This window comes from Podarcis cretensis (assembly GCF_951804945.1).
Source record: "Podarcis cretensis genome assembly, chromosome: 4".
Taxonomy (NCBI): domain Eukaryota; kingdom Metazoa; phylum Chordata; class Lepidosauria; order Squamata; family Lacertidae; genus Podarcis; species Podarcis cretensis.
The window spans coordinates 57,008,927-57,036,739 of record NC_137173.1 but is presented as its reverse complement, the minus strand read 5'-3'; the positions used below and the strand labels follow the sequence as shown (position 1 = coordinate 57,036,739).

The window sequence follows — 27,813 nt, the reverse complement described above, 5'->3', positions numbered from 1 at the left end:
ACCTTCCCGCTGGTAAGCGGTCCCTATTTATCTACTTGCACCTGGAGGTGCTTTCGAACTGCTAGGTTGGCAGGCGCTGGGACCGAGCAGCGGGAGCGCACCCCGCCGCAGGGATTCGAACCGCCGACCTTTCGATCGGCAAGTCCTAGGCGCTGAGGCTTTAACCCACAGCGCCACCTGCGTCCCATTTGTGGTACATTGTTATGCAGTGCCAAACCACTTGCCTCAACTGTCAGTCAAAGAGGTGACCCAAACATTAACCCACATGGTCTATGTGCCAATATTCAGACACACAGCTGACCTATTTCAGGGAAATGCCTTTTGCTTAGCAGTTATACCTGTGTCGGTTCTTGGCTCAGCATCTTTAAATAAGGCCAGTCAATTTATCTGTGAACTTCAATAACACACTTTGTGGGGGGGTGGGGGTGGGCATTATTCAAGTAATATTTTTAAGGGTCTTACCAAAGAATATGCCATAAAACAATACGATTTTGGCCTGCCTCGAAACCTTGACAGCAAAGGGCTGGTGAGCCCCCGAGATGCGCCGCAAGGCTGCGCGCGCAGGCTGAAATCGGACCTGACATCGGAGATGGTTTCCCATTGTCCAGGCCGCTGGACGGCCACTTCCGCAGGCTTGGCCGGAGCAAAGGTGGGCGCGACTGCAGCCCGCTGCTGCGCCTTTAAGGACTGTGAGGTGCCGGCTGGGAAGGGCCGCCGAGGGATAAGGAGCCGCCGCTGCTGCTGCTGCTGCTGCCCGGTCCGCGTGAGAGGGGAGGAGATTTCCTCCCTCCCCGCAGGCGGCGGGGCAGCTTAGCTGAGAGCCTGACAACAATTCCCTCAGCGCCCGGAGCTGCCGAGACCTGAGGAGCCGCGCACGTCGCGCAGGGCTGCCCGGAGAGGAGCAGAGCGAGGGCAGGATGCGGCTGCTGGCTCCTCCGCTTCCCGGGGCCGAGGAGCGCGCTTTGCTGGCGGCGCTTCTGAAGGCTTCTCCTCGCGCGTGTGGCGCTGCTTGAAGGCTCGGCTGGGCAGGTCCTGCCCTGTGACGCGGGCTCCTCCTCCTCCTCCTCCTCCTCCTCCTCCTTCTCGCGTCCCGCTGGCTGCTGGCTCCTGGCTCGGGCGACTTCTCTCTCTCTCGCTGAGGGAGGCGAATGTCCTTCGCGAGCCCTTCCGTCGCCGGGGCTGCTGGCTCTCGCCCCTCCGGAGAGGGGATTCTTCTTCTTGCTCCTGGTGGGCCGGCGGGGGCGCGGAGGAGCCCGATGCCTTGAGGCGCGCGGGGAGGCGGGGAGGGATCCTGCTGCCAGGTGAGGAGGCTTCCCTCATTATGGTCAGTCATGTCTTGGCTGGCTTACTGGCTGGGCGAGCTGCAGCGCCTCTCGCTGCTCTCCTTGTTCGCGGCCGCCTTGACCGTGCTCGCCGTCTACCTGGTGCAGTGGGGCCTGGGCGCGCTGCGGCGAGGCGCCAGGAGGCAGCCGACGCCGGTGCCGGCGCCGGAGCAACTTCTGCCCCAGGACGAGGGTCCCCTCTTCGCCTGGCTGCTGTCTCTGAGCAGCTGGAGGAGCCAGTGGCAGAAAGCCTGGATAGCGGCGCTTAACCGGGAAGCCAAATCAAGGGAGGTAAGACAAAGAATTGAGGCCAGCTCTGCGCGGTTCCGTCTCCGGAGGGAGCTGGGCTCGCCATCCCATTCCCTGCAATTCCTGCTCACCTCGCTGGTCGCGATCTTGCCTCGCCAAACTGTGTCCTATAGACCTGCAACTCGGGAGGCGAGGACTTCGTGCACCTGAGGAAGCGCACCGTGGTCCAGAGAAGCTTCCGCCATCGTCATACTTTAGTTGGTCTTGGAAGGTGCCACAACAAAACTGCGTGCTGTTTTTGCTGCAAACAGACTACAGGGGGATACGCTAAGGCGCTCTGCAGACTGAAATTGAGCAACGACAAATAATATTTACTGGGGGGCGGGGCGGGGCGGGGCGGGCAGAGAACTTGCACTCAAGTCAAGGTGCCATGAGAATTGCACCGTAAAAGCTGCTCGATTCTTAAGTGTTGTGAGTTGCACTGGTTGCACTGATCCGAGAGCAGGTGATTTTCGTTGACCACACACTGGCAGGACCTTTCAGCTTTGCTTAGGGAGTAGACTTGATTGATGTCAACAGAGGGTGATTGATAAGCGCCCAAGCATAAATGTATAGGGGCTGTATAGTTGCTTAAAATCAGCGAGACTTTATGTGGAATGATCAGTGTAATTTTGTTTAACCTGAAATCTAAAATCTAAAAAAAGGGATCTTTTCCTCCTTGCTACCAGACAACTATTTGCAAGTAGGTTATGTATAGACTCACTGGGTTTTCTTGAATTTCTGGAAAATGGAGCAATTCCTTCACTATTGTTTGTGATTTTGTTCACTTACCTTATCCCTTAAAACTCCTATTCCAAGCGTTCATTCATTCAGCCTCCTTTTCTCCCACCTATGGGCATAGACATGATTTATTTTAAGGAGTGGACAGGCTTTTTGTTAGGGGAGACAGAACTGAGTTATCTGTGATGAAATTGGTCAGTTAAATATTTTTTTATTTACTTGATTTAGGGGGGCAGCTGCCCCCCAGGAGCTCTCTTTATTATTATTGCTCTTATGTTTTTGTTTCATGAAATTTATATAAAATATAAATCAAAGTGGTTGTGCCGTGCATAGTCATCTAGCCCATTGGTCTGCAACTGGTAGGTCACGACCCGCTTGTGGATCATGGCCTGAGCCAAGGTGGATTGCAAAAGGAGCACTACCACCAGAGGCATACCTAGGGGCCCTTATTGGTGCCCGCCCCTGAAAAATCATTTTACTGCACCCCTTTGTGTGAAGGATGGGAACCTTATCCTAAATTTCAGTGCTTCGCCACACACATATATACGCTCCGTAGCCTGGTAGGTGATTTTTGCTCAAGTGCCCCCCAGGCCTGCAACCCCGATGAAGGCCAGTTTCACCGACCCTTAGGCATGCCTCTGACTAGCACCCTGCAATTATATGTATGGTAAAAGGTTAAGAAATGCGTCCCCAAATGCATGTTTGGTTTAAAACTGGGTCCTGTGTCAGGAAAGGTTAATGATACCTGACCTAGCACGTTCCTTGTCTGTGTTCCATTAGATCTTAATAACTTTAAATCAAAAACAAAAGAAACTGCAAACTGAACTGTAAATTGTGAGGGGGTCAAAGGCTAGGAAGCAAGCACACTGTAGGAAAGCTGATAGGAAAGTAACAATGCCTTGCATCCGTACATCCTTTCCAAGAAAGCAACTGCATCCTTTTTCTTTTGATGAGTTCACTGCCTGGCAGTGCAATGTGTTTTTACTCTCTCACTGAGCCGTCCAACTCAAAACAATGCTGTCATCAGGAAGCCAGTGAAACTCTGATTTGCTTCTTCTGCTTCATCACAGACTCGAGAAGAATGTTAATGTAACAACTGAGCATACGCAACATATAATAAGCAGTTTGTAGTTAAATGTGACTCCATTGCTAACGTTGCAAGTTCAAGACATTACACACACACACACACACACACACACACACAGGCTTGAAATCCTAAATTTTTAGCAGTGCAGATGACTACTAAATTCTCCATCTTTCCATGAAGGGGTGTGCTAGCTTTATTTATTTTACTTATTTGTTACTTGACAAATGTGAACAGGTCATTAAAATCACATCATACATGACTGAAAGAACAAAAGAGAAAGGTAAATGTACCCAGTCTTAAGTGACCATGACTCTTTTTTTAAAAAAATGTTTTTATTATAGTTTGTTTTTTTTGGGGGGGGGAGTTTTACAAAAGTTCATACAGTGTCTCTGCTTACAGTTCATAGAGTCCTTCCTACAAATCAGCTAAATTTTTTTGCACATTTTAAAATCTTGTGAATTGTCATAAGCCAGTGGAGCAGCAGTAGCTTGCGTGCAGGACTGAGAACAGAAAGTCTCAGCTGTTCAGCAACCTTTCCATTGGCCACAGTTTGAGAACATCTGCAGTAGAGCTTTCAGCACTGCTTAAAGTTTACTTGTGTTCAACAGGAGTTGTATTCCTTTCCCCTGCCAATGATTGATCAATTATATTTCTATGCCACTTTTCATTCAAATGAATCCCAAGGCTGCTTATAAATAACAATTCAATAATAGAACATCACAAATACAGCATGAATCACCAGCAAAACAATTATAAATGATCAATCAAACAATTGCGATCTATAAAACACTATTAACAAAACTACTAAAAAAAGCTAAACATCACAATTACAACAAAAATCATATTATAGGATCCAAAAAGTACTTCAGCCTTCATAATCTATAAAACAATAATAACAACAGTAACAAAATAGCAACCAAAAATAAGCTAAGCACAGTTGAATTCATGCACACATTCTCCTTACCCCATGACTCAAGTTTTCATGTATGTTATAATGAACTGAAAGTATGAGCATGTAGTTTACCACACACACACACACACCAGCTACAGCTGGTAATGTCAGTTTAATAATATTTGTGTATATGACTAACAGAACAAAAAACACATTGTGTTTTGCATAGTACTTGAACCTCAGATAACACAAATAAGGAACTGGGGCTATTAACCCCAATTTCATACTTGGGCCACCCCAAATCATGCAATTGCATTTCCAGGAGATTGCCTTGTATGAGACAACCCAAGCACTGTATCTTGTTCACTGCAGTTTTGTGTAAACTACTGGCAATTATTGTTGCATGCCTAGCATTCTTGATAATATTTGTAGAAATGAATAAGGAATTGGAGGCTGTACCCCACAAAAATATGTGAGCAAACCCTAATCATACACAGACACAACCCTAAGAGTGTCCTCAATGAGATGCAACATCCTACAAGATTGCCTTGGGCGAACTAGAATCTGTTGGCCTTAGCCCCTAATTTGCAATTATACAAATAATACTGGCCTACCCTAAAGAGTCATTAGGAAGACTGGGGGAGTTAATGTGAATCCTTTGAACACTCTAAAGTGCTGTACAATGCTAAGTAACTTGTTGGTAAAATTACTCTGTTTAGTATTGTCAGTATGGGGTGGACATGGACTGCTCACAGGGGTTAGTTCTTAAAACTAAACTTATGTCCACCACAGTATTAAGTAGCCATTACTTGGTTTCTGTTTATACTGAAGTTATAATTAGGTGACACAATTAGGTGACGATCTTGTATCCACATGATTTATGGCACACATTACTAAGCAAGATAAATATAAGTTGCTTTTTGGCTCTTCTAATATAAGCAGTTGAGTTTCTCAGGCACCTAATTCAGATGAAATCAAGGAGCTGTTATGGCAAGCATATTTGCATACTTAATTGTCAAATATTTTTCCTTCTAAATTTAGTCCTAGGACTTGGAATTTAGCTGAACATCCAGCTGTTTGGGGTTCTTTGGAATCTGTGAACTTCAATAATAACATATACTCTGAAACCCATGCCAAACAGGGAACTGAGAACGTCAGAGCCTGCTGGATCAGGCCAATGGCCCATCTAGTCTAGCGTCCTGTTCTCACCATGTTCATCCAGATGACTGTGGGAAACTCTCAAGGAGCACTTGAGCTCAAGAGCATTCTTCCTTCCTGTGGTTTCCAGCAACTGGAACTCAGAAGCATTTCTGCCTTGGGCTATGGAAACTATTTCAAATAAATGTTACTTTTCTCCCCCAGGACTCCCGCTTGTTTACATTTGAAGAACATGCAGCTCCTCAGCCTCTAGAGCTTGTGGTACAACGTGTTGTAAGTGTGGTAAAGTCTGCTGATGAAAAGGTGAGCTTGCTTGACCTGATAGTTCCTTACTTTGTGGGTCTCTTGTCTTGTTTTCCCATCCCCACCAAAATGTATGCATTTGAATTTCTGAAGTCTAGATCTGGGTAAAGGACAATTTTAAAATGATACATATCAGTCAGTGTAACAATTTGTTGTTTTCTTTATTGGACTGCACACCCTATCTTTGTCTGTCTGTCTCTGATTGCCTTTTTCTTTTATGATCATTAATATACACAGATAAAGTGGTCTGTACTAAAAATGCAGTATGCCCCTATGCAACTGCTTAATAACTTGCCCTCTTAGAAACTGCATTCCATAAAATATAAGCTATACAAATATAAAGACCAGGAATGGATATATAATTGTAAGGGCTGCATTTTGTTTTTCTAAGAAGCATATGCATAGTGTTTTAGCATCTGATGTTGGAATAGAAGCCCTGTGAATACACAGAAAGCCCTAGTTAGAATCTGAAATAATAAAAACATTACATTTTAAGAACTCTGTCTTTGTTAGTAATATCCCAACCGACATGGTTGTCAGGCTCCTGATGTGGTTGGCAAACTACATAGTGTTTAATTTAACTGGTACTACAAAAAATTTTAGGACTGCTTTTTTGCAAGGCTGTTCTCACTGGAGTGTATCTGAAATCACTCCAGTGAAGAAAAATATTCGCAAATCAGGCACAAGTATGCTAGGAATTGACATACCAGTGTCTCCATGAGAAGCAAACACGAGCACAAATCCTTCTGGCTTCAAAATCTTTGAGTAAGTTGCAGAAGTACTCCTGTGAGCAAAGGTAATAATATCAAAACAGGAGTAGGATCAAGGGTTCAATTTAATCTCCTGTAAACAAGCCTAGTCTGAGGTATGCCTTCATCTTGTAGGCTGGCCTTTCTGGATGGAGTTACACTTTTATCTCTCTGTTCCTGCTGTTCTTAGCTTAAGGCGCACCCTGAACAAAGTTCACATAATATTGTCTGTAATTTCCAACTGTTGTGAACTGTGGGAGTGGCACTCTGCAGACTTTCACTTCATTGTTAAATACATGCTTTTCTCTAGCAGTGGGTGTGTCCTCTCAGTCACGTGCCTGTGAATATTGATAACAGAAAATCATACAGTAGCAATAATCCTCTTTTATAATTTTCTTGCTATGGCCAGGATTAGCTTATATTGACAAATGCAATGTGAAGACTTCATACACGCTGTGCCTTGTTAACCGATTTCTTTGTTGGAATACTTTACTGCTGATGAAGCACTAGTGAAATTAAGGAGATGTGGGCCTGATCAGTACAAGGAAGAAAGATCACTAGAGCTGTCTTCAGGCATTTTGCTAGCTAACTCTTTCCTCAACAGGAGTGAACAATTGATCAGAACAGGGGCAGCCCCCTGTCACTGTCTCATCACTGCCTGTTAACATAAACACACTTGTCAAATGCCCAATGAGTACTTTAGAGACCTGGTTATGCTGTTTGATACATATATATTGAGCCCTCTCCCTGAGTTCCTTTCAGTAAATTCTACTCTAGACCCTAAAAGAGTATAGCCCACTTAATTTGCCACCTGAAAACATCACTGCTGGGGAAAATTGTAAGTGTTGCAGCTTTAGGAACCATAGTGACAATTTAAGGCATAAATCCCGTGTATGCTTACCTGGGAATAAGACCTACTGAGCCTAAAAGACTTCTTTAAGCTGATAAATAACGCTGTGGAATCACAGTAAAGGGCTCCCTGCTTGCTGTTATGGTGTCTGTCCTGAGAGTATTGTATGAGTTGGCTGTTGAGTGGAGAGTTGGATATTTGCGGTCGTTTCTTTTTTGTAGCAAAATACAACGATTATAAGGACTAGTAATGTAACAATATCACTATGCCCAGAAGTATGTGTTTATGGTTTTCACTAACTATCAATACCGTTCTGGTTACAGGTAGGTAGCTTTGTTGGTCTGCCATAGTCAATTTTTTTTAAAAAAAATTTCTTCCAGTAGCACCTTAGAGACCAACTAAGTTTGTTATTGGTATGAGCTTTTGTGTGCATGCATAGACACTCTTCTATCAATACAGTCTTTCCCAATTTGCTACTTGTGATGTTTCTCACAAAAAGTTTGGCTAAATTGTGCATCATGCTGGTAAATAAACAACCTTTTCCATGTTAGCTATGTAAAATTTGCACAGATCTCTTAATGACAGGATTAATGACTAGGGTTATGCTACTCTGCTTTTGAAAGTTAGCAGACAAGAAATAGTTAATAGGAATTACAAGGCAAACCTGTTCTTGGGAAAGAGAATAGCTTGAGAAAGAGAAATATGTGCTTCTAATAGCCTTCACCATTATTATTTGCAAAGGTTGTGGGAAAGGAATCTGGGGCAGGGAGAAAATGTTGTACTCTTGCAGGTAAGCCTAGAGGCGAATCGTGGTGGTTCATTGGTCTGGTCTTCAGCAGAAGCCAGACTAATAATGATAATAAGAAAGCGTCTTCTTAATTTTGTCTGACCATCCTGAGCTAACCTTCACAAATCTCTCTGTGGCTGAAAAGCAAGCAAGTTAAATAATATATTTGTGTATTCTAATACGATGTTGAAAATCTGTCAGGCACATGAATTTGCATTAGAGGCTGATTGTATTAATAACTAAACTTAGAGCCACAAACAGTAAGGGAATGATTTACAAATTTGAAAAATATTGATTTCAGTTAAATGGCATGGTGGAGAAAAAAGTGAGGGGGTTCTGCTTCTGCCTGTGTAAAGCCCCCCCCCCCTCTAATGAAGCAGAGCAACTGGTCTGTTAAGAGCATGTTGCAGAAAATAACTGAGCTAGTTCCCTAACTTAATATATCTTCCTGTTAAATTTCATTTTCTGGTTATTTCATTTGACATCCCTTGTCTCCCCCCCGCAAACACATACATTCAAAATTCCATAGAAAGTTGAGTGTGTCAGTTTTGGAGGAAAGGAAAATGAAATGGGTGGGGGGAGAGTAGGAACTGACCTGCTGAAGCCCCAAACAGCTTGTATCCTGATTGTGGGGGAAACTCCCTGAACAATCCAGCGCAGTTTCAGGAGGGAGGGAAGAAAAAACGCCCACCTCTTCCCTTTCCCTAGAAACTTCCTCATTCTCCAATACAGTGCAAGGCAGGGTGGAGTGATTGGACTCAGGGCTAGCTCTACATAGCAACGTAGGAGGGAAAGGTGTCAGGAATGTGGGAAAGGGAAAAAAAACCCTCTATTCCTCTCTCTCCGCTCCCCTACAAATCCCAAATACTTGCTGGAACATTGAATCTCTTGTCAGCAGCTGGGCATATAATGCACCATTTTGAGTTGCAGGTCCTCACTTCTTTGTTCTATTTCTGTCTTTAGAGGAATATAATTTGGGTTCTAAAATTAGACTTTTTGATACAATGGACAGTATTATATGCCAGTTGTATTCACCTGAGGAGGTGGGGGAGAGGCCTCCTTTAATTTTAGACGACATGTGTTGCCACAATGAAAGCTTGAACTCTACATTCAGTGAGTGACAGTCAATTACATAAATGCACATAATAATGTCCTATATAAATGTGTGTATGCAGTCTCTAAAGCCAAGTTTTACTTTTATTCCAGGTGGTCTCTTGTAATGTAATTGGAAATGCCTTTCATTTTATTGTCAGTATGCCCAATCCTTCTTCTGTTTCTTCATCTGTTACTTCGGAATGTCAGTCTTACAGTGTAAAACTGTCTCCACTTCATTTGCAGGTAATTTGTTTTGCTAAATTTTACCTATAGTTTTATTTATTTCTATTATTAGGTTAGCCCAGATAGTCTAGTAAGTGGAACTTTTGAAAAGTCCTCCTCGGGTTTAATACTGACTGCATTTGAAGAATTCTGCTAACCATGGTTTAGATGTGTAGGCTTAACCATTCCTCCCCCCCCCCTTGCATGCAAAGCTTAAGTCATTACTTTCTTATTGAATCAAACCATAGTTTGCCAGTACATCTGAACTTAATAGCTGTAGTTTGACTGAACCCTCAGAACCAGGATTCTAAATATAAACAGATATGGAGACATTATGAAATGTTGTGTCCCTAATATGCAGTTAGTGACTGCTATGGCTTGGCTTTTAGCATGCGTGAATTATAAATGATGGCAGGTTAAATTGATCTGATTGTTTATGGTTATCAATGAATTGTGTGGGTGACTGGGCTCCCTTTGTGGCTATGGAAGGCAAAAAAAAAATCTACAAGCACAAAATATTCAGATTCTGACAATGGGAAATTCCCAGTACTTGCTTGATGAATTGCAACCATTGTGAATTGCTGGAAGAACTAGTAGAATTAGGGTACAAGATCTGTTAATGGGCAAAACTAAAATGGTAATGATATCGTATTTACAGCTGAAACTTTCAATGAAATCCAAAGAGGAAGACATTCAGGTCAAGTGGTCTTTCATCTGGACCTCAGAAACAAAGACTGAAATTAAGCCTAATAAAGTACAGGAGGTAAGTCTGTTAGCATTTGCTTGTGTCTAGCACGATTTCCATCAAAACTACACGTTAAATTAATGATAATGTTTGCAGTAGCTTATACAAATTCGATTCTAACTTTTTAAAATAATCACTAATACCTTGATCTGACACCTAGAAGGACTTTCTTCCAAGGCAGATTACTTAGGAGCAGGATGTATAGCTGCAATCCATGGCGCACTGGCTTGGAAGCATGGCTCTTTGAAATGATTCAAATTAAATGTTTAGGTGTCAGTTTTGCATGAGTAATTATAAGCCACTGCTTCCAATGCTCACCTTTAATAATAGTCTACAGATATTTTAATATTTGCCACACAGAGAACAGTGATTAACTCCACACACCCAACGAGACTTCTTTTACATTCCCCACCCCCTTTGAGGATTAGTTTCCTGCCCCACACACCAAGCCTGGAAGATTTAAAAGCACTTTGTGGTGCAACAAAAAGGGCCGCTGTTTGCCCAAAGTTGTGTACTGGGGGGAGGTTATGGATGGCCTTCTCCTCCTACAAGGGTTTTTTTAAAGCTCTCTCTTCTAAAAGTCAAGGTTGAAAGACCCCACCTGAGTGGCACCATTTATGAGGGTCATGCAACTAAAATATCAGATAGGAGGCAGGATTGGATTTAGCTGCTGTGTCTCCCGCTGAATATTCAGAACTAGAAAAGGGGCGCTAAAGCAAATACTGGTATTTAATTTGTTGCAGCGCAACTTTTAGGGGTAAGAATAAGGAGGTTAGCAGAGGGGTGTACATGACTGAAGTATTGAAGAACAGTGTGTGTTCAAAGGGTGTTGGCAACATGCATACATGACCTGTATCTTACACTGGTCTTAGCTAAAGGTGATATTCTGTTGGTCCTGTGTCTTAGTCATTATCCACAGCTAAATGTTGCACATGGATCAGCATCTGCACAAACTAACTGCTTTTTTAAAATAATGCAGAGAATTGTCAAGGTTGTTCTGAGTAAATGATGACTTTTCCTTAAATAGTCATAATGCAGCATTATGACCGCAGACCCTTCTTGGTGAGCAGTGTGGATCAGCAATTTTATTAATGACTTGTGGGGCCTTGCCAGGAAGTAAGCCAATCAGTGTGATCTCTAGCTTGGATCTTGGCTGTTTTAGACTTGGCTTTTGACAAAGTTGCTCTAATTGAGTGCATCATGGCTTTACAAACTGCTTTGACTATTTCTCTTTGCTGTTAGTAAGAGCATAGGAAAGGAGCTTATGTCTATACATATTTCCATTTTCCTGATGCAACTTAAGCCCAGAGAAGTGGATCAAAAATCTGTTTTTGTTCAGTACAGTGCATGTAGAGCAATATAGCTGTGGTGTCTTTCGAAAGTGAACCAAGCTTCTGAATTTTGCAAGCAGTGCAATGTATCAATGTATTCTTCCTTTTTAGGACCAGACAGCTGGGGCATGTGCAGTATCAGAAACACTTAAAGGTCTGCTGCGGTATCTCATAAATTCAGCATCTCCCTCTGTGATTCTGAGTACAAAACCTACAGATGTAAAGGCATTGCAGGTATTTATCTATTTTTATTTTAAAGTCTGTTTTTATTTGTCACTGCTGTGCCTCCATCTTCATTAGTGCTGTGGTAAGTTATGACTCAGGGCTTTGGCTAAATCTATTTGTCCAATTCACACATATGTATGACTGCTGGAAGTTAATTGATGTGAACATAAATTGCTTGGAGTTTATCTAAAACAATCTTATTTGTTTTGCTTCCTTTTAATAGAATGTACAAAAAACAGGTGTTGTGCCTCAGGGCACCAGTCCTCCTAAACCTCCAAGGGCTCATGAACTAAAACTGCTGATGAAAAACATCAAAGCTACACTGACCAATCAAAGCATTGCGGGTAAATAACTTGGTTTTACTTCCCTTTGTCCCCATATTATAATCTCTTAATTCTGCAAAAATAACAAGCAGTGGTCACAAATTATATGCCATAATTGCAGAGAAAGGCTTGGGCTTTGCCTCAGGGATACATAACTGGTTGAGATTTGGTTTATTCTTTTTCCTCTCTGAAGCTTCAGGATTTTGTATGTAGGATGGAGAACTCTCACAAGGAGGCACATCGTATGGCAAGCTAACACCTCAAACAAATTGCTTTCTTTTCTTTTGAGTTGCAGTTCCATGTGTGGACTCCAGGCCCTTAGGAGACATTTCTCAACACTCCTGCCAAAATAAAATTCCCAGAGTTGCTTCTGAGGTTAGGAAAGAACTTGCCTTGCATTCTGAACACTGGGTGGCCCATACCCCACTGGGAAGCACCCCAGAGAGATGTGATCTTTCTCTTTCATGTAGAGTGTACTCTTCACTGATCTCTGTAATATGGGCCTTCTATAATAATACTTCTTAAAAATATTATTTTTAACTTCAGTACAGAAAAATATTTCTCTCCAGCCATCCGTTTTCATACCTTACATTGCTCATATGTTGCTTCATCGATGACAGTATTTTAATAACTGAAACACTTTCTTCTGTTGTATTAACTAGACGTGCCTTACACAACTCAAAACATCAGAACAGCTAAAAGGTATAGGTGGCATTACATTATGTGTGCTGTGAACTGTGCAGCATGTTTATGAGAAGCTGACTTAAAAACTTGCCCATCAGGTTTTGTAAGCTTCTACAAGTCTATGCTTGCTTGTTTCCCTAACTTCAGGGCAGGCCAGAGTTAAGGGCAGAGCTCTTCACCTTGCCTTTGCATACTGTTTTTAACTGAGTGTTACCCCTACTTTCCAAATCTTGGCCGAATTTGGATGATAATTGATCTTGGAGCAGTATAGTCTTTGACAGTCTTTCTTTTGTTGTGATTTGAATCATGGTTTGGTTGCATTTTTCCTAAGGAAGCCCTAGATGAATGGCTAACAGGATCTTTGAGTCTCCTGAGCAGCTTTCAAACATTAAAACAGTTTTGTTTTTAGCATACATCTATAATTGCATTTCTGGCTACTAAGGGCTTGAATCAAAAGGGAAATGGAGGCTTTTGTTTTGAAAATAATCTGTATTTTCCATTGTGCACACAGAACATTCTCCTGCCCCAAAATGGAATGATTAAGCTTCTGCTCACAGGAACCTTCCCGAGTTCCTAACTTCATTCTTGTAACTTTGCTTCTGCTTTGTTGTCATGTAGATAACAGACCTTGCACTGCTAGCCATGTTGGTACAGGTTATACTTCTCACACAACTCCCAAAGGGTTTCTTGGATGAGGTCTCCTGCCAGTAGTTCACTCAAATGTGGAAAGCATAAAGAGGTACCTTAAGCAATTCTCACTTGAAACAAACTCCTCATCTTTTGCCTTCATTGCAGGTGGCATTAGCCCAATATGTATAATCCAGCTCAATGACCCTTTGCAGAAGTTTTCAAGCTCTGCAGCCAATAGTCCCATGGACTTCTCTTGGAAAGATGAATTCATCTTGTAAGTTCTGATTTTAATAACACTATAATAAGCACAGTGGAAAACATTATACCTTCTATTATCCTCCAGATGTCACTACGGGGCAGGGGGAAATCCTATCTGCTAAGCATTCATAAGTTATCATGATATTTCCTAAATATTCTAGTGCCAATGCCTGGGGACAGGGCGGGGGAAGTCTTAGTTGCTGTTTGTTTTAAACAAACATGGGTGGCGCTTGGGTTGTCCAGTGAAGAAAGATTAAATGAGAGAGGTTGTATTTTCTTAATTGTTAGCAGCTTAATACATTTTCAGTATTGCTGAAGACAGTACAGTGGTCTTACCAAATAAGTTCTTTTTTTACTTTTTGGTAAATTTTATATACTGCAATAAGTAAGGTGTGTGGAGAGGTAAGTTTTTTATTTTTCTTGCAAGGTTCTTGTACCTTTTAGCAGACAGGAATACACCTTGTGAAACTTTCCAGGATGTGGATAGGCTGTAGTCAATAATCTATATTGCAAAATATGAAACTATATGACAGTCTGAACAATTTCTAAAATGCTTGTTTTTTCTGTTCACAGTGAATTAAATGCCAAATCAAAAGAACTGCAAGTAAAGATTGTAGAAAAAGGGGGACTGGATAGTAAGTATTGCAGATAAATTCATTTTATGTGTCTAATCTTTTATTTCTGCAACAACAATCTAATAGGATGCTGATCTACTAGTGGATTCATGTTCAGATAGATTTCAATGCATTTCTTTTCTTTTCAATGCAGGTGGTTTCTCAGCTGTGGCTGCTGTACCTTTGGACTTGTTCAGGAGACAGCCTTCTGGACACAAAGGTTTTGCACTGAACAGTCAGCTTGGCAGTAGTAGCTCTACTGTAGGATCCGTTACTGCAGAGGTAGAATTTTAAGTTTATAAGCTGGCTTCTCGAACTAGTTTTTCCTCCTGACCCAACCAGTTTTAATCAGCTCCCAACTTCTTGCTTTCAGGCAGCTTTTGAAAATGAATGGCTTTCCCTGAAATATGACTCAGGTGTATACTCAATTTGCATAATTTGGTGCTTTGGAAACATTTCATAGGATCATAGAATTATTGAGTTGGAAGGGACCACAAGGGTCCTCTAGTCCAACACAGTTTATAAATTCTTTTAGTAAATGGAAGACATGTATACCATGCAAAGTAGCTAACAATAATGCAAAAAGTACTCTTTTTATGTACATGATTTCCAAAAATCAGTGGGACTATGCTCATACATTGCAGGTTTTTCCTTTACATTTGGCCTATAAAAATTTTTATCACCAATTTGTCGCTACTGAACTGTCCTTAATTGAATTTTAAAATCCTATTTTTCTTCTTTAGTTCTTATACATAGAACCTTCAGAGTCTAGAACCTTGCAAGTTCCCCCCAAGATTCCTGTTGCAAAAGTAGAGAAAGATCGAACTGTGATGCCCTGTGGGACTGTGATCACTACTGTTACTGCTGTGAAAGCCAAGCCTTTAATAGAAGGGAGACCATCTATTCTGCATTCAGGTGAAAGAATAGAACACAACTTTGGATTGCTCCCAAAGCTTGACTTAAAAAAAAAAAGCAATTCTTTGGTACATTTTTAAGATGTATAGAAGGCAGGTAATAAATTATCTAATTATCTGTGGCCCTGGTACATGATGATGTCACACAAGGTTGGTTCCTGTACCAGTATAGCCTGGTACTGAGTTCTGCAAATAGCTGCATGACTTCAAAAATTCATACACTTTATCATCTAGCCAATTACTTTAGGTACATACGCCAGTATGTGTAAATACTGAAATATTGTTGAAAACAAGGAATTAATTTCGAAAAAGTGTGCAGCTTTTTTCATACCCTTTCAGGAGGTGATGGATACAAGGAGTAAATTTTTTTAAAATGTTGTAAGAAGCTGCTACCATAAGAATTTCCATAAGGTTTATTTTCTTAATTTTTGTGCATGGATAGCTTCGCCAAGTATTACCAAGTTGGCACAACTGGTGCTGTTGTACTGGGGGCCGCAGTGCAGGGGGCGCTAAATGAATGCTGCATAATGGAGCAAGAGAAGCGGGAGGAACACCAAATTTTGGAGTCACACAGGGAGCAGCTGAAATTTGAGAGCCCAAATTCCACCACTGACCAAGCACTTACCCTTATACTTAAGAGATGCATTTTGAACAGTCCTTGGAAATGAATGAGAAGTTAGAAATGTATTGGTGACCAGATGAAAGGCAGGCTGCCATCAGGGGACTTGGAAACTTAAAGACATCTGCAATACATGCTTTCTTTTGTGTGTGTGTGTTAGCTATATTGTAGCACAGACAAGAAAACAGAGCAGGTCTGCAGCATGTGTTCAACTTTAGAATCATTTGTTTTCTTTAGTCCTGAGACTATATTCACACACACACACACTCGATTGAATGTCCAAGTAATAAAATTCTATTGCAGCAATGAAGATGATGGATTGTTACTTTTACTAATTTATGAGACGTCTGTTTAAAATCTGCCATGTCAGTCCTTCAGCCTGCAAGTGGAGATATCTACTATGCATGAATTATAAATTTACTATAGCATAAAAGGCATCTGTGCAATGTACTGGTAATTCTAGGCTCACTTACATAATAAGTGTGAATTTTTAACAGTGAGAAAGTGCTAACACTAGCTGACTGGCTTAAATCACAATAAAATTAATCTGGCTTGGAGTTTTCACAAATTGTCAAAAATGTCCAGTTCTGTGCTTATTGAACTCGTGTCCTGCTTTTGCATCCATGACCTAGTGAGGTAGCTTTTAAAATGTGCCGAAAAATATATAGAAACTCCAAAAATGAAGACCAGAATGGTTAAAGCGCTGGTCTGTGAGCCTTTCCAATATACGTACCTGTTTCATTCAGCAAGACTGTTATCAGGTTTGGTGAAAGGATTTTGGAAGGGAGAAATGTCATGGGAGGGAAGAATTAAAAATGCACTTCCTAGTGTTTAGACTCGATTAGGAAATCCCCAGAGCTGTTTTTAAGGGTTTGGGTTTTTTTTTGTTTTTTTTTAAGTTGCCAGCAGATTGAATCATGGAACTTGCATGTCTTGCCTAGTAGAGCTTTATTAAGGAATATATTTTGAAATATGCAGTTGAGAAAATAACTGATACTCTGTGTATTAGATTCACCAATCCGAAGTCCTGTTAGAACGAAGGTGATTGAAAAGGATTTGTCTGTTCAGGCAATCCATTGCCGGAATACTTCTTCAGTAAGCAAGGCTTTATCATCATCAGATACAGGTAAGTTATGGCTAAGAGAACTGGGCTATGGTTGTAAGGCAGCTCCTTACCTGATGCATCATCATGTAAAACTTATGTCTTGTTTTACTTGTGCAAGGGCTCACAGAGACCTTTAAAAATATTAACATGTAAAAATATAGCATTAAGTTTAAGACACAACTCAAGGGTCGGAGCTGAATTATTATTATTATTTATTAAATTTCTATATCACCCCTCATCCGAGTACCACAGGCTGGTTTACAGTATAAAAACACAAAAATACATAACATAGTAACAAACAAAAACAATACCGTCCCTCCCCGTTTAAAAGGCCATAGACTGGCTAATTAAACAAAGGCCTGGGAGAAGAGGAATGTTTCTGCCTGGCACTAGAAAAATGTAAGAAAGGTGCCAGGTGAGCCTGCCTGGGGAGAGTATTGCACAGGCAGGGAGCCACTACAGAAAAGGCCTGTTCTCGTGTTGCTGCCCTCCATATCTTTCACAGAGGGGGGCACACAAAGAAGGGCCTCTGATGATGATTGCAGGTTTTGGGCTGGTTCATATGGGGAGAGGCAGTCCTTGAGGAATTGCAGTCCTGAGCCGTTTAAGGCTTTATAGTTCGAAACCAGCATTTCAGTGGAGTGCACTGGAAAAAATATTGGTAAATTAAGGCTTGGTTTACATAAATAACTGGCTTTCTACCAGATTCCTGCTTTGATTCTTTGTGTCTTCAGTTGTTGCCTGCATCTTGCATCTTGTCTGCATCTTGTCATTCTCTTAATCACGTTCTTTTCAGAGCTGCTGGTGCTGAATGGCACAGATCCTGTGGCTGAGGTAGCTATTCGGCAACTAAGTGAATCTGCGAAGCAAAAACTCAAGTCTCCCAGGAAGAAAAGCACGATCATAATATCAGGGGTGTCAAAGGTAAGATCAGTCAGCATCCCCTGAACCCCACACTTTACGTAATTCCCCCCTCCTAGAATTTACTTGAAAAACTAAATAAATTTCTTGCTCAAAAGAGCAGAATAACCAAAAAATCCCCCAAGGGTTTGGATATGCCTAGAACAGCTCCTCGGTCCCTATACATTTTTTCATAACCAGTATAATCTTTGCATCTCTTTTGTTTTACTGTTCCAGACTAATTTATCTCAGGATACTGAAGCTGCACTCATGATGGACTATGCGGCAGCCATGGATGGCTCCTATAAGCAAGATGAGTCTTCCAGTGTAGAAGGGTCTCTTGCACAGTCTCCTTCCAATGAAAAACTCTCACTGTATGTATCCCAAACAATACCTGCCCATGAAGATCCCCAGGAAAACAGCCATGATGCCTGGACTTTAGATGACAGTAGCGAGCAATGGCAGAGCAATGCACTACTAGACCAAGACTGTGATAAGATGTCTGGGAGCTCCATAAGCATCTCGGAACCTGGAACTGTGAAGAAATCCAAAGGTAATGTGATTTCTCTTGGAGCTTTTTTTTTAAAATAAAATAAAATTATGAGCACACTTTTTAAGCAGTTTCATTACCTTTCCATAATTAATTCTACATATAAACTTGTTTAAGAAACCATCTTCTCCCCTATTCTAGTTAATGTGTCTGCATTTACTCATCTCTCTGCCTTAGTAAATGGGTGCTGCACCTCATTCAAAAGCAGTACCCTTGAGAAAGTACAGTTCTGGCAAAAAGTATCTACATAAAAGGGCTTCTAAAGAACGATGTACTCGGCTCTATATTTATTGTTTGTTTTATATCATTTTATTTATGAAACATATATCCTGTCCTTCCTTCCAAAGCAGGCCAGGACAGCAAAGTGTTTAGACTTGAACAAATCTTTTTATGAGTTTTCTATAATTGCAAGAATTCCAATGAGCAATTCTTGTAAACGTCCACATATTACCTTAGTTTCCGTTGTACTTCAATAATTCATTCATGTTATACCATCTTTCTTTTTCTTACTTAAAAAAACCCCAGCTTTAATATATCCTAAATAAAGGTGTTCAAGCACTTTAATAAGAGCTGTTGCACACTACACCATTAGTAAGCACATCATGTGTACTCGTGCAGTGTGCTGGCAGCATACCCTGTAACATGAGAGGTGGCTATATGTTCTCTCTTTTTAAAATTATGTGCAATCTATGAATACATACTACAGTGGTACCTCGGGTTAAGAACTTCATTCGTTCTGGAGGTCCGTTCTTAACCTGAAACTGTTCTTAACCTGAGGTACCACTTTAGCTTACAGGGCCTCCCGCTGCTGCCGAACCATTTCTGTTCTCATCCTGAAGCAAAGTTTGTAACCCGAGGTACTATTTCTGGGTTAGCGGAGTCTGTAACCTGTAGCGTCTGTAACCCGAGGTACCACTGTACTGTCAGCAAAACTAACTACAGTTCCCCCCAATGCATACAGACAACCCAAGGCAAGTCCTGTGACACTTTAATTGAAATTGGTGAGTTTGTACAACTTGGTATGTGAAGCAGCTCTAAGGGCACCACATGCAAAAGGATGACTTCTTATATGCAGTGCTTTTTTTCTTTAAAATTGTTTAGGGGTGCACTCATTTTGACTCAAGAATATCACTATTTTATAGTTCAAATTGGGAAAAATAAATAAATGGACAAAAGTACAAAGATTCACAAAATGTTTAGGGGTATATGTACCCCTGCGTCCTCCCAGGAAAAAGCACTGGTTATATGAATTCTAAATTTGGTAGAAAAAAATTGAGTGTCAGTGGGTGCTCTTTAAAAATGCAATAGTGTGACAGCCTTACAGTGTGGGTGGTGGTTCTTTTTAATCTTAGTTTGAGAAGTTCAAGAGCAGGGATTTTTTAAAATGGAAAACTAGGGTGTGTATATATATATATATATATATATATATATATATATGGAAGACATATATGTAAAACACAACTTCAGGTTCTCAGCCAATATAACTTGGAACTTGCATATTTTGAATCTTCATTATATTTACCTCCTTACCTATATTTCTGACTCCAAATTTCTTACCTATTCTCTTTGTAAACATAAGTGGACCACTATGCCAACCAGAATTAATTGCCTCCACAGTAAGTTATCTGTCTTGATGTTTTTGAGAGTGTGTAGCTTCACTGTGAGACACTTAATATAACTTGAATAACCTTTTACTTTAAAAAGAAAACCAAATCAAGAACATTTCATCTGTTTCTTTCATGACTATACTGATGACCCCTCCGAAAGGTGTCTGTAGACATAACCATTCATATAGGTTGTAGCTCTACCTTGGTTGCTACACCTGTTAGTCTGTGTGAATGAATTTTCCTTAAGACAACTGGAGAAATTGTCTTTCCTTTGCTTGCTGCTTTTGCCCTCTTCCCCTAAAGTCCTTCCTCCCTGCCAGCTAGGCTCAGGTATCAGAAGTAGGCCCAGCCAGAAGAAAAGCTTCTGTGAAAAATAGTTGCAGACGGAAGGCAGTGAGTGGGGAGAGAATTCAGCAACCTTTGCCTGCATGTTCCTTTGGTGCTTTAGATCTCACCCACTCTCTGCAGAAGTGATTGGGGCCGAAGAGAGCTGCATTAGAAGACAAAAGGACTGTCACATGTCAATTTCAAGTCACTTGCAAAGCACTTGTCATTCTGAGCTGCAATGCACAGAATCTAGTCCATTTGGAGCTAGAATTCATTAACTGTGGAAATATAATGCTCATGCTTGGAGGTGCTTTGAAAGAGAACATTTTCTCTGAAAGCCAAGCTCTTTGTAACGTGTTACAAACTTAGTTCTTGTATCAAGAGTACAAAAGAGGGGTGTGTGCATAGTAATAGCCACTTTCCCCATTTTAAACAAATAAAACTAAAAAGGAATTGGCCTCCTGCATGTACTTTGAAAGGGAAGTGGTTGTTTGCATATGTGTGTGTATGCCTTCACGTCTACTGCAATAAGAGAATATTTTGTACTCCGCAAATTTTAGTATCCAAAGAAGCCCAAAAGTCATTCTGCGCTACAGATGTGAAGGCTCCTCCTGCTGGATAGGACCATTTTCTCATTGTGCTCACAGAACCTTTCTTTGCATGACTTGGCTTCCTGGAATATACCCTTTACGCATTTGTAGTCAGTACTTAATTTATGAGCGGAGAGGTGCTTATTCCTGAGCTTGCTGGATGCTATGCCCTTTGCCATGAAAGCTCTTCTTTCCAGTCCCAGATGTGTTTGGCTTGGTTGTGATTGGTTCGCACTGAGGAGAAAGTACCCTGCTCTGCACGATCCATGCTCTATAACCCTGACAAGTGGGATAGATATGTTTTTTAAATAGTAGGTGGTGGAAGTGCATGGCAGCTGTTCCTCCCACAAACCCACCTTACAAGAGATTATACTTTCTTGTTGCCTGGAATGAGCTGGCTGGATATTTTAACTGCAGGTGGCTTGATGGGACATCATACAACTTTAGCAAATGAAGTAGCTACTTTCTATACCACGAATGGGTGCCACAGACAACAGCAGGCATTGTGTGTGTGCATGCATAGCTGGGCTCCTGTGCTGCATGCTGGCTCTAAGCATTGCAGCATTTGTTTGAGTAGTCAGTTACCTGGTACCGGGTAGAGTGGGCAGCTAGTGTTGAGGTGTCGTGTGCCACGTGAGGGGTGTGTGCCATGTGGCTTGCCCTGTGCCCCTTAAATTCTTAAATTTGCCATCTACACTCAAGTGCATTGGAGGGGAAGGCAGGTGCATCAACCTGTCCTTTGCCTGAGACAGCAAAATGTATTTGGCCAGTCATGCCGAAAACTTAAATCCCAGCAGCACAGAGTAAACCCTGTTGTTGCCTAGGAATCTATAAAGTGAGATTGCTAGATATGATACAACAAAGAGGCTTTTAACATCATGCGACTTATTTGTCTGCAGGTTCCCCCAAATTAAAGGTGGTAGCATAATCATTTGCTTTGCTTTAAGACTCTAAAGCTAATGACCCCCGATGTTCAGGTTCTTAGTGCTATTGATCAGTACTACGGATGGGAAACTGCACCAATACTTGCATTGTAGTTGGAGGGAAAGGGGGAAGGAGGAGTATAAACTGATTTTCTGAAGCCTGACCAATCAGGGGGCTTATAAAAACTAGTGTTGTCACCTGCCTAGTCTGAAACTGGATTGACAATTTATTTACTTCTCTAATTCTAATAGCATGCATTTTGGTAAAAATTATTGCACATAGTTAACATGAATCAACATGTGCAAAACAAGCAATTGCTTTGAAGGAAGCTGTCCTCTGAGGTGGCAGTTGTAAACTATGCTAGACTGGGGCCGTAAATTAACACACTAAGCCAAAGGAATCCTTCATTTGGAATCGTAGCTTCATTTTGTGCTGGTTACATACCCGCTTAGCCTCTTTGCACAATCCCATACAATAAAAATAATGCAACTTTCAACATATCATTGCACTGATTCCTTTTCCACACTCATCTTATACTTACTTTCTATACCTGAAGGATTAAATACATTATAGAAATAAAATAAACCTGAAAATTTCATTTCTTGAAAGTAGCTATGGACACTTATGCCAGATACCCTGACCTTTTTAAAAAAAGCAGTTGGTAAAATTGCTATCAAATGTTTTGCTGACTTCATAAATCAGAGTAAATAAAGCATCAGTTCCATTTCTCTATAATAGCCATCCAGCCCTAAGCAGCTGTACAAGTAAGAGTGGGTCTTGTTTTGTGGTTTAATATGTATCATTGTAGCTTGTCACTAGGGGAATGATCCCCCTAAAGCTAAGCACTCTGAACTCTTAATATCATAAGGAGGGTGAAGAACTTTAATTCTCCCATCTGAGCCTTGAAGTTGAATGTCAGGAAGACTAGGCTTATGTACATCTTAGTACAACTAAGATGTACTTGGAGAAGACACACTGAAAATCAATGGAATTTATTTTCAGTCCATTTATTTCAGTGGGTCTGATTTTGAGTATGACTTAGTTGGATATCACTGTCTGTCTCTAAACAACTTAACTGAGGCTCCTTGCTATACAGAGTGCTTTTCTTTGACTGCCCTGGCTTTTCTACTTACCTATAGTTGTATAAAAGTTATATTGGCATGAAGTGATTTAAATGTGTATACTTCTCCATAAGGACGCGGGTGGCGCTGTGGGTAAAACCTCAGCGCCTAGGACTTGCCGATCGCATGGTCGGCAGTTCGAATCCTCACGGTGGGGTGAGCTCCTGTCATTCGGTCCCAACTCCTGCCCACCTAGCAGTTCGAAAGCACCCTTAAGTGCAAGTAGATAAATAGGTATCGCTTTATAGAGGGAAGGTAAACGGCGATTCCGTGTGCTGCTCTGGTGCCGGTTCGCCAGAGCAGCTTCGTCACGCTGGCCACGTGACCCAGAAGTGTCTGCGGACAGCGCTTGCTCCCAGCCTCTAGAGTGAGATGAGCGCACAACCCTAGAGTCTGTCAAGACTGGCCCGTACGGGCAGGGGTACCTTTACCTTTACTTCTCCATAAGCCTTTCTAATAAGTGTACACCTTCTAATATATACTTTTATGGAAAATAAAAGGCTTGATTCCCTTATTCTCAGGGATGATCCTAAAGTGATACAGCTGAATTCTTACACTTTACATAATTGTCAGACAAACTGCTACCAAAATATTTGGGGTTGTTGTTGTTTAGTTGTGTCCGACTCTTCGTGACCCCATGGACCAGAGCACGCCAGGCACTCCTGTCTTCCACTGACTCCTGCAGTTTGGTCAAACTCATGCTGGTAACTTCGAGAACACTGTCCAACCATCTCATCCTCTGTCGTCCCCTTCTCCTTGTGCCCTCAATCTTTCCCAACATCAGGGTCTTTTCCAGGGAGTCTTCTCATGAGGTGGCCAAAGTACTGGAGCCTCAGCTTCAGGATCTGTCCTTCCAGTGAGCACTCAGGGCTGATTTCCTTCAGAATGGATAGGTTTGATCTTCTTGCAGTCCATGGGACTCTCAAGAGTCTCCTCCAGCACCATAATTCAAAAGCATCAATTCTTCGGCGATCAGCCTTCTTGATGGTCCAGCTCTCACTTCCATACATCACTATTGGAAAACCATAGCTTTAAATATAGGGACCTCTGTTGCCAAGGTGATGTCTCTGCAATTTTGGGGGTAGTTTCCAGTAATGATGTAGTGTTAGCAGTGTGAGCTATGAGCAAGCTCTCCAGATTCCATATAGACCCTGAGCTATGACTAAATGGCAATACGAAAATCACCATATTGGCTTCAGCTCCCTCCCCTGAGAGAATAGTGACTCGCCTCATAGGGTTGTTGTGGATGATTGAAATAAATTACCATAAATACTCAGAGCTACATAAATGCCAAGTACTACTATTGGTATTCTAGCACATCTACTAAAATATATAATTAGGACTATGGTTTCTGCTTCTGTTTTTAAAAAAGAAAGTCAATGACTAAAAAAGAAAAGAGAAATTGGATTGAAAGTGAGGCAGGTGCTTTGCTTAGGGAGTGTTACTATTTCAGATAAAGGCTACTTAATACAGAAATTGCATCCTACTAAAATGTTTCACATCTTTCCTATTGCAGGTGGGCTATTAAAAAAGAGTGCAAAGCTGTTTTTCCTCCGACGGCACCATCAAAAAGACCCAGGAATGAGCCAGTCACATAATGACCTCATCTACCTAGAGCAACCCACATCGGACGGTACTCGAAAAAAGGGGGGGACTTTAACACGCATTTTGAACAAGAAAATTCTCTTCAAGAGCAAGAGCAAGAGCAAACTGAATGGCACATCAGTTGAACCGTATGCATAGAGCCTAGTACATGCCAAATGTATATGACCTGCACATGAGCAACTGTTTACAGAAATATAAACTATTATATGCTTACTGAGATTCACTAATGCTGTGGTCCATGGAAAAGGCTGGGCAGCACAGCAGGGACATGATATTGGTAGAAGACTTATGGCTATTTTTACATTGCAAAGACTAAGGCCTTAGTCCTAACCATACTTACTTGGAAGTAAGTGCATTGAAATCAGCGGGCCTTAGTCCAAAAACATTTCTTTTTAGATATCAGGCTTAAAATACAGTACCAGGGAGCTATAGTGGACAATTGTCTGCATGAATGTATGTTAATAGTGGCATATCATGGTTCTGTTTTAAAGAAAAAGCAATGAAGAGTAGCAATACAAATTTTAAACAGGGTATCGAGCTGTAGAAGTGGAAAGAGCAAAGAAATCCTGATCCAGATGTTCTGAAGTGGAATACATGCATTTGCAATGCAATCCTGTATATAATTACTCAGAAGCGTTTCCTGCAGTATGCAGAGGAGCTTAATCCCAGGTGTAGAAAATTGCAGCCTCAGAATGTTACTGGAAGGAAAAATGAGATGCTGAATGGGGTAGCCTGATAGAATAATAATAATTGCTAAAGCTGTGTAAATTAGACTTGCTTTTGATAGATAGTAGTCATACAAACTTGTAATTTATGCAATTATTATTACTCTTAATTTTAATATTATGTGCATATACTATGAAAAAACTCTTTTATTTTTAAGATGGTATGCTGATGAATGACTTAAAACTTATCTGTTATCCTTTGAGAGATCTGCATTGCCAGTGCAGCACTGTAGTTCGGGGAGCCCACCATTTGTTAGACAAATGTACCCCATCATAACAAAAGTAATGAATGACAATACAGTATGTTTAGTCTTTTTTCTTTCTCATTCCCATTTTGGAACTAAATACACACATTGAAGGATGTATGTATTTCAGTATTGAAATAGTTTGCTGTTTAAAATATCAACAAGGCTTGGGAAACCTTTACTGATTGGTAGACAAGGGAAACATAATACATGTGTATAGCTTTAAACTGACATTCGTATTATATATTTTTTTTACTGAAATTGTAAACGTTAGCCTATTTTAATAATTCTGACTTCATTGGGACTTCTTTGGAACAGGTGGCTTGATTGAAGTAAACAATCAACCCTTGTTAACTTTTATTCAGGTGAAACCTATACCAATACCACTGCTGCTTATAACCACTGAATCAAGAGAGATCATTGGGATAAGGGATACTGTTTCTGATATATGCGTTAGTGATTTACATAAGTTATACAGTGGTGCCCCGCAAGACGAACGCCTCGCAAGACGGAAAACCCGCTAGACGAAAGGGTTTTCCGTTTTGGAGGCGCTTCGCAAAACGAATTTCCCTATGGGCTTGCTTCGCAAGACGAAAATGTCTTGCGAGTTCCTGCGGGTTTCCCCCCCTTTTCCTAAGCCGTTAAGCCGCTTAACAGCTGATCGCTAAAAGCCGCTAAACCGCTAATAGCGCTAATCCGCTAAGCTGTCAATGGGCTTGCTTCGCAAGTCGAAAAAACCGCTATACGAAGAGCCTCACGGAACGGATTAATTTCGTCTTGCGAGGCACCACTGTAATGATGGTTTGGATGCAGCATTCTAAAGGCCAATATTCAAAAGGAGGCTGTTGAGGTGAAGCAACAGTTTCCAGTATGTTGGGCAAATGCTAGCTTCTAATATGAAAGCTTATTATAGATTGACTGTTAAGAGTATTAACTTATAAAAATGAAATATTTGTGTATAAGCACCATGTGATCCTAGTTAACGCTTTCTTGGAGGTAAGGCCCATTTCATAATGGATAGGGCTTGCTTCCATGTAAATGAATTTAGGATGGATTGCAAATGTGTTCAGTTATGCTTTTGCTTTATTGTATAGCTTGACGATGGCACATAAGTGGAATGAAATGCAAAACTGTTTTTAGAAAGAGAAGCACTTGTTGCTCTAACTTACAAATACTTGAAGACATTTAAAAACTATTTGAAAACCTTAAAGCTCTGTTGCTGGATTTTTTTAAAAAAATGCGAAAGGTGCATTGTGTGGCTTCTTCATTACTGCATGCTGCCTTTTACATATCCCCACCCCCACCCCCACTTCCATTTTGTTTTTAGCAGCCCAAAGGCAAAGACGCAGCCTGCCTTTTTCCACTGGTTAATAGGGAGGGGGTTGTTGTTTTGCAGTACACGTAACTTGTAGCTTACACACTTTTAACATGTGCAGTTTCAACTTTTTGCAGTTGAAGTCCGGCTGGTTGGAATCGTACAAATTAAATGTGTTCAGTTGTGGGTGAACATATCAGATGACACAGCGATTCTTCAAACAACTCTTGTTTATTCACAGGCCAGAACAGAACTGAACAGCAAACAGCTCAGCCGGCCTGCTTTTATAGGCAGCCGGCTATCAACATTGTAGCAACAACAACCCAGGTTTTCCCGCCTAAAGTAACTGACGTGGACCTGAGTGAAAACTATATACATGATAGTCCTGGTGGCCAGGGTGAGAACTTCAGTACATAACAAAATGCACAGAAGGCAGAGATTTTAAGTTCCCATACTTGTTTACTTGGCTCTCAGAGGCTCTCTTGAGAACTCTGTCTAGCTTTGTGTGTGTGTGTGTGTGTGTGTGTGTGTGTGTTCACCAAGACCTGTTCAGTGCTCCAGAGGGAAAGACTGTTCACTTAGGGGCAGTTCTAAGAGGGTGCTTTGAGTATGTCAGGGGTGGGTTGTGCCTATGCACCATCTCCTCACATAAGCTGTGAGTACTTGTATTTTTAAACGGCTCTTTTGTGCAGAACTGCCCTTGCACAAAACAGCTATGTTAAAAAAACAATTGCCCTTGCAGCTCCAGGAACACGAAAGCAAAAGTGGAGAAAGGAAGCAACATACTTCCACGTGAGTGACTTCAAATCCTTACCTTGCTTGGAGTAGCATACATTTATTTGACTGCTCATTTATGCAAACAGTGGGTTAAATTGTTACTATCATAATCCACCTGGGACCGTGGGGTGAAGAGTGGGCAATCATGCTAATAATACACTGGAAAACTTGATTCAAAAAAGACT

At 41.2% G+C, this 27,813-nt stretch overlaps 2 protein-coding genes across 2 annotated transcripts in view; one reads left to right on the top strand and one right to left on the bottom strand.

Moving 5' to 3' along the window:
- Positions 1-9,377, bottom strand: part of UMODL1 (uromodulin like 1) — a 75,243-nt gene extending 65,866 nt beyond the window's left edge. Inside the window, exons 1-2 of the mRNA XM_079973170.1 lie at positions 8,773-9,377; positions 6,499-6,575 (exon numbers count right to left, since the gene is read on the bottom strand). Of these exons, the coding sequence (XP_079829296.1) occupies positions 6,499-6,575; positions 8,773-8,897 (202 nt within the window). The 5' untranslated portion in view covers positions 8,898-9,377. The remainder of the gene's footprint in view (positions 1-6,498; positions 6,576-8,772) is intronic.
- C2CD2 (C2 calcium dependent domain containing 2) lies at positions 1,101-26,763 on the top strand. Its single transcript, XM_079973178.1, has 14 exons — positions 1,101-1,613; positions 5,693-5,791; positions 9,384-9,515; positions 10,153-10,257; positions 11,682-11,804; positions 12,019-12,139; positions 13,598-13,706; positions 14,264-14,325; positions 14,459-14,586; positions 15,048-15,219; positions 16,847-16,963; positions 17,739-17,866; positions 18,080-18,395; positions 24,478-26,763. The coding sequence occupies exons 1-14, from the start codon at positions 1,332-1,334 to the stop codon at positions 24,702-24,704; spliced, it is 2,121 nt and encodes a 706-aa protein (XP_079829304.1). The 5' UTR covers positions 1,101-1,331; the 3' UTR covers positions 24,705-26,763.
- The last annotated feature ends 1,050 nt before the right edge of the window (positions 26,764-27,813 follow it).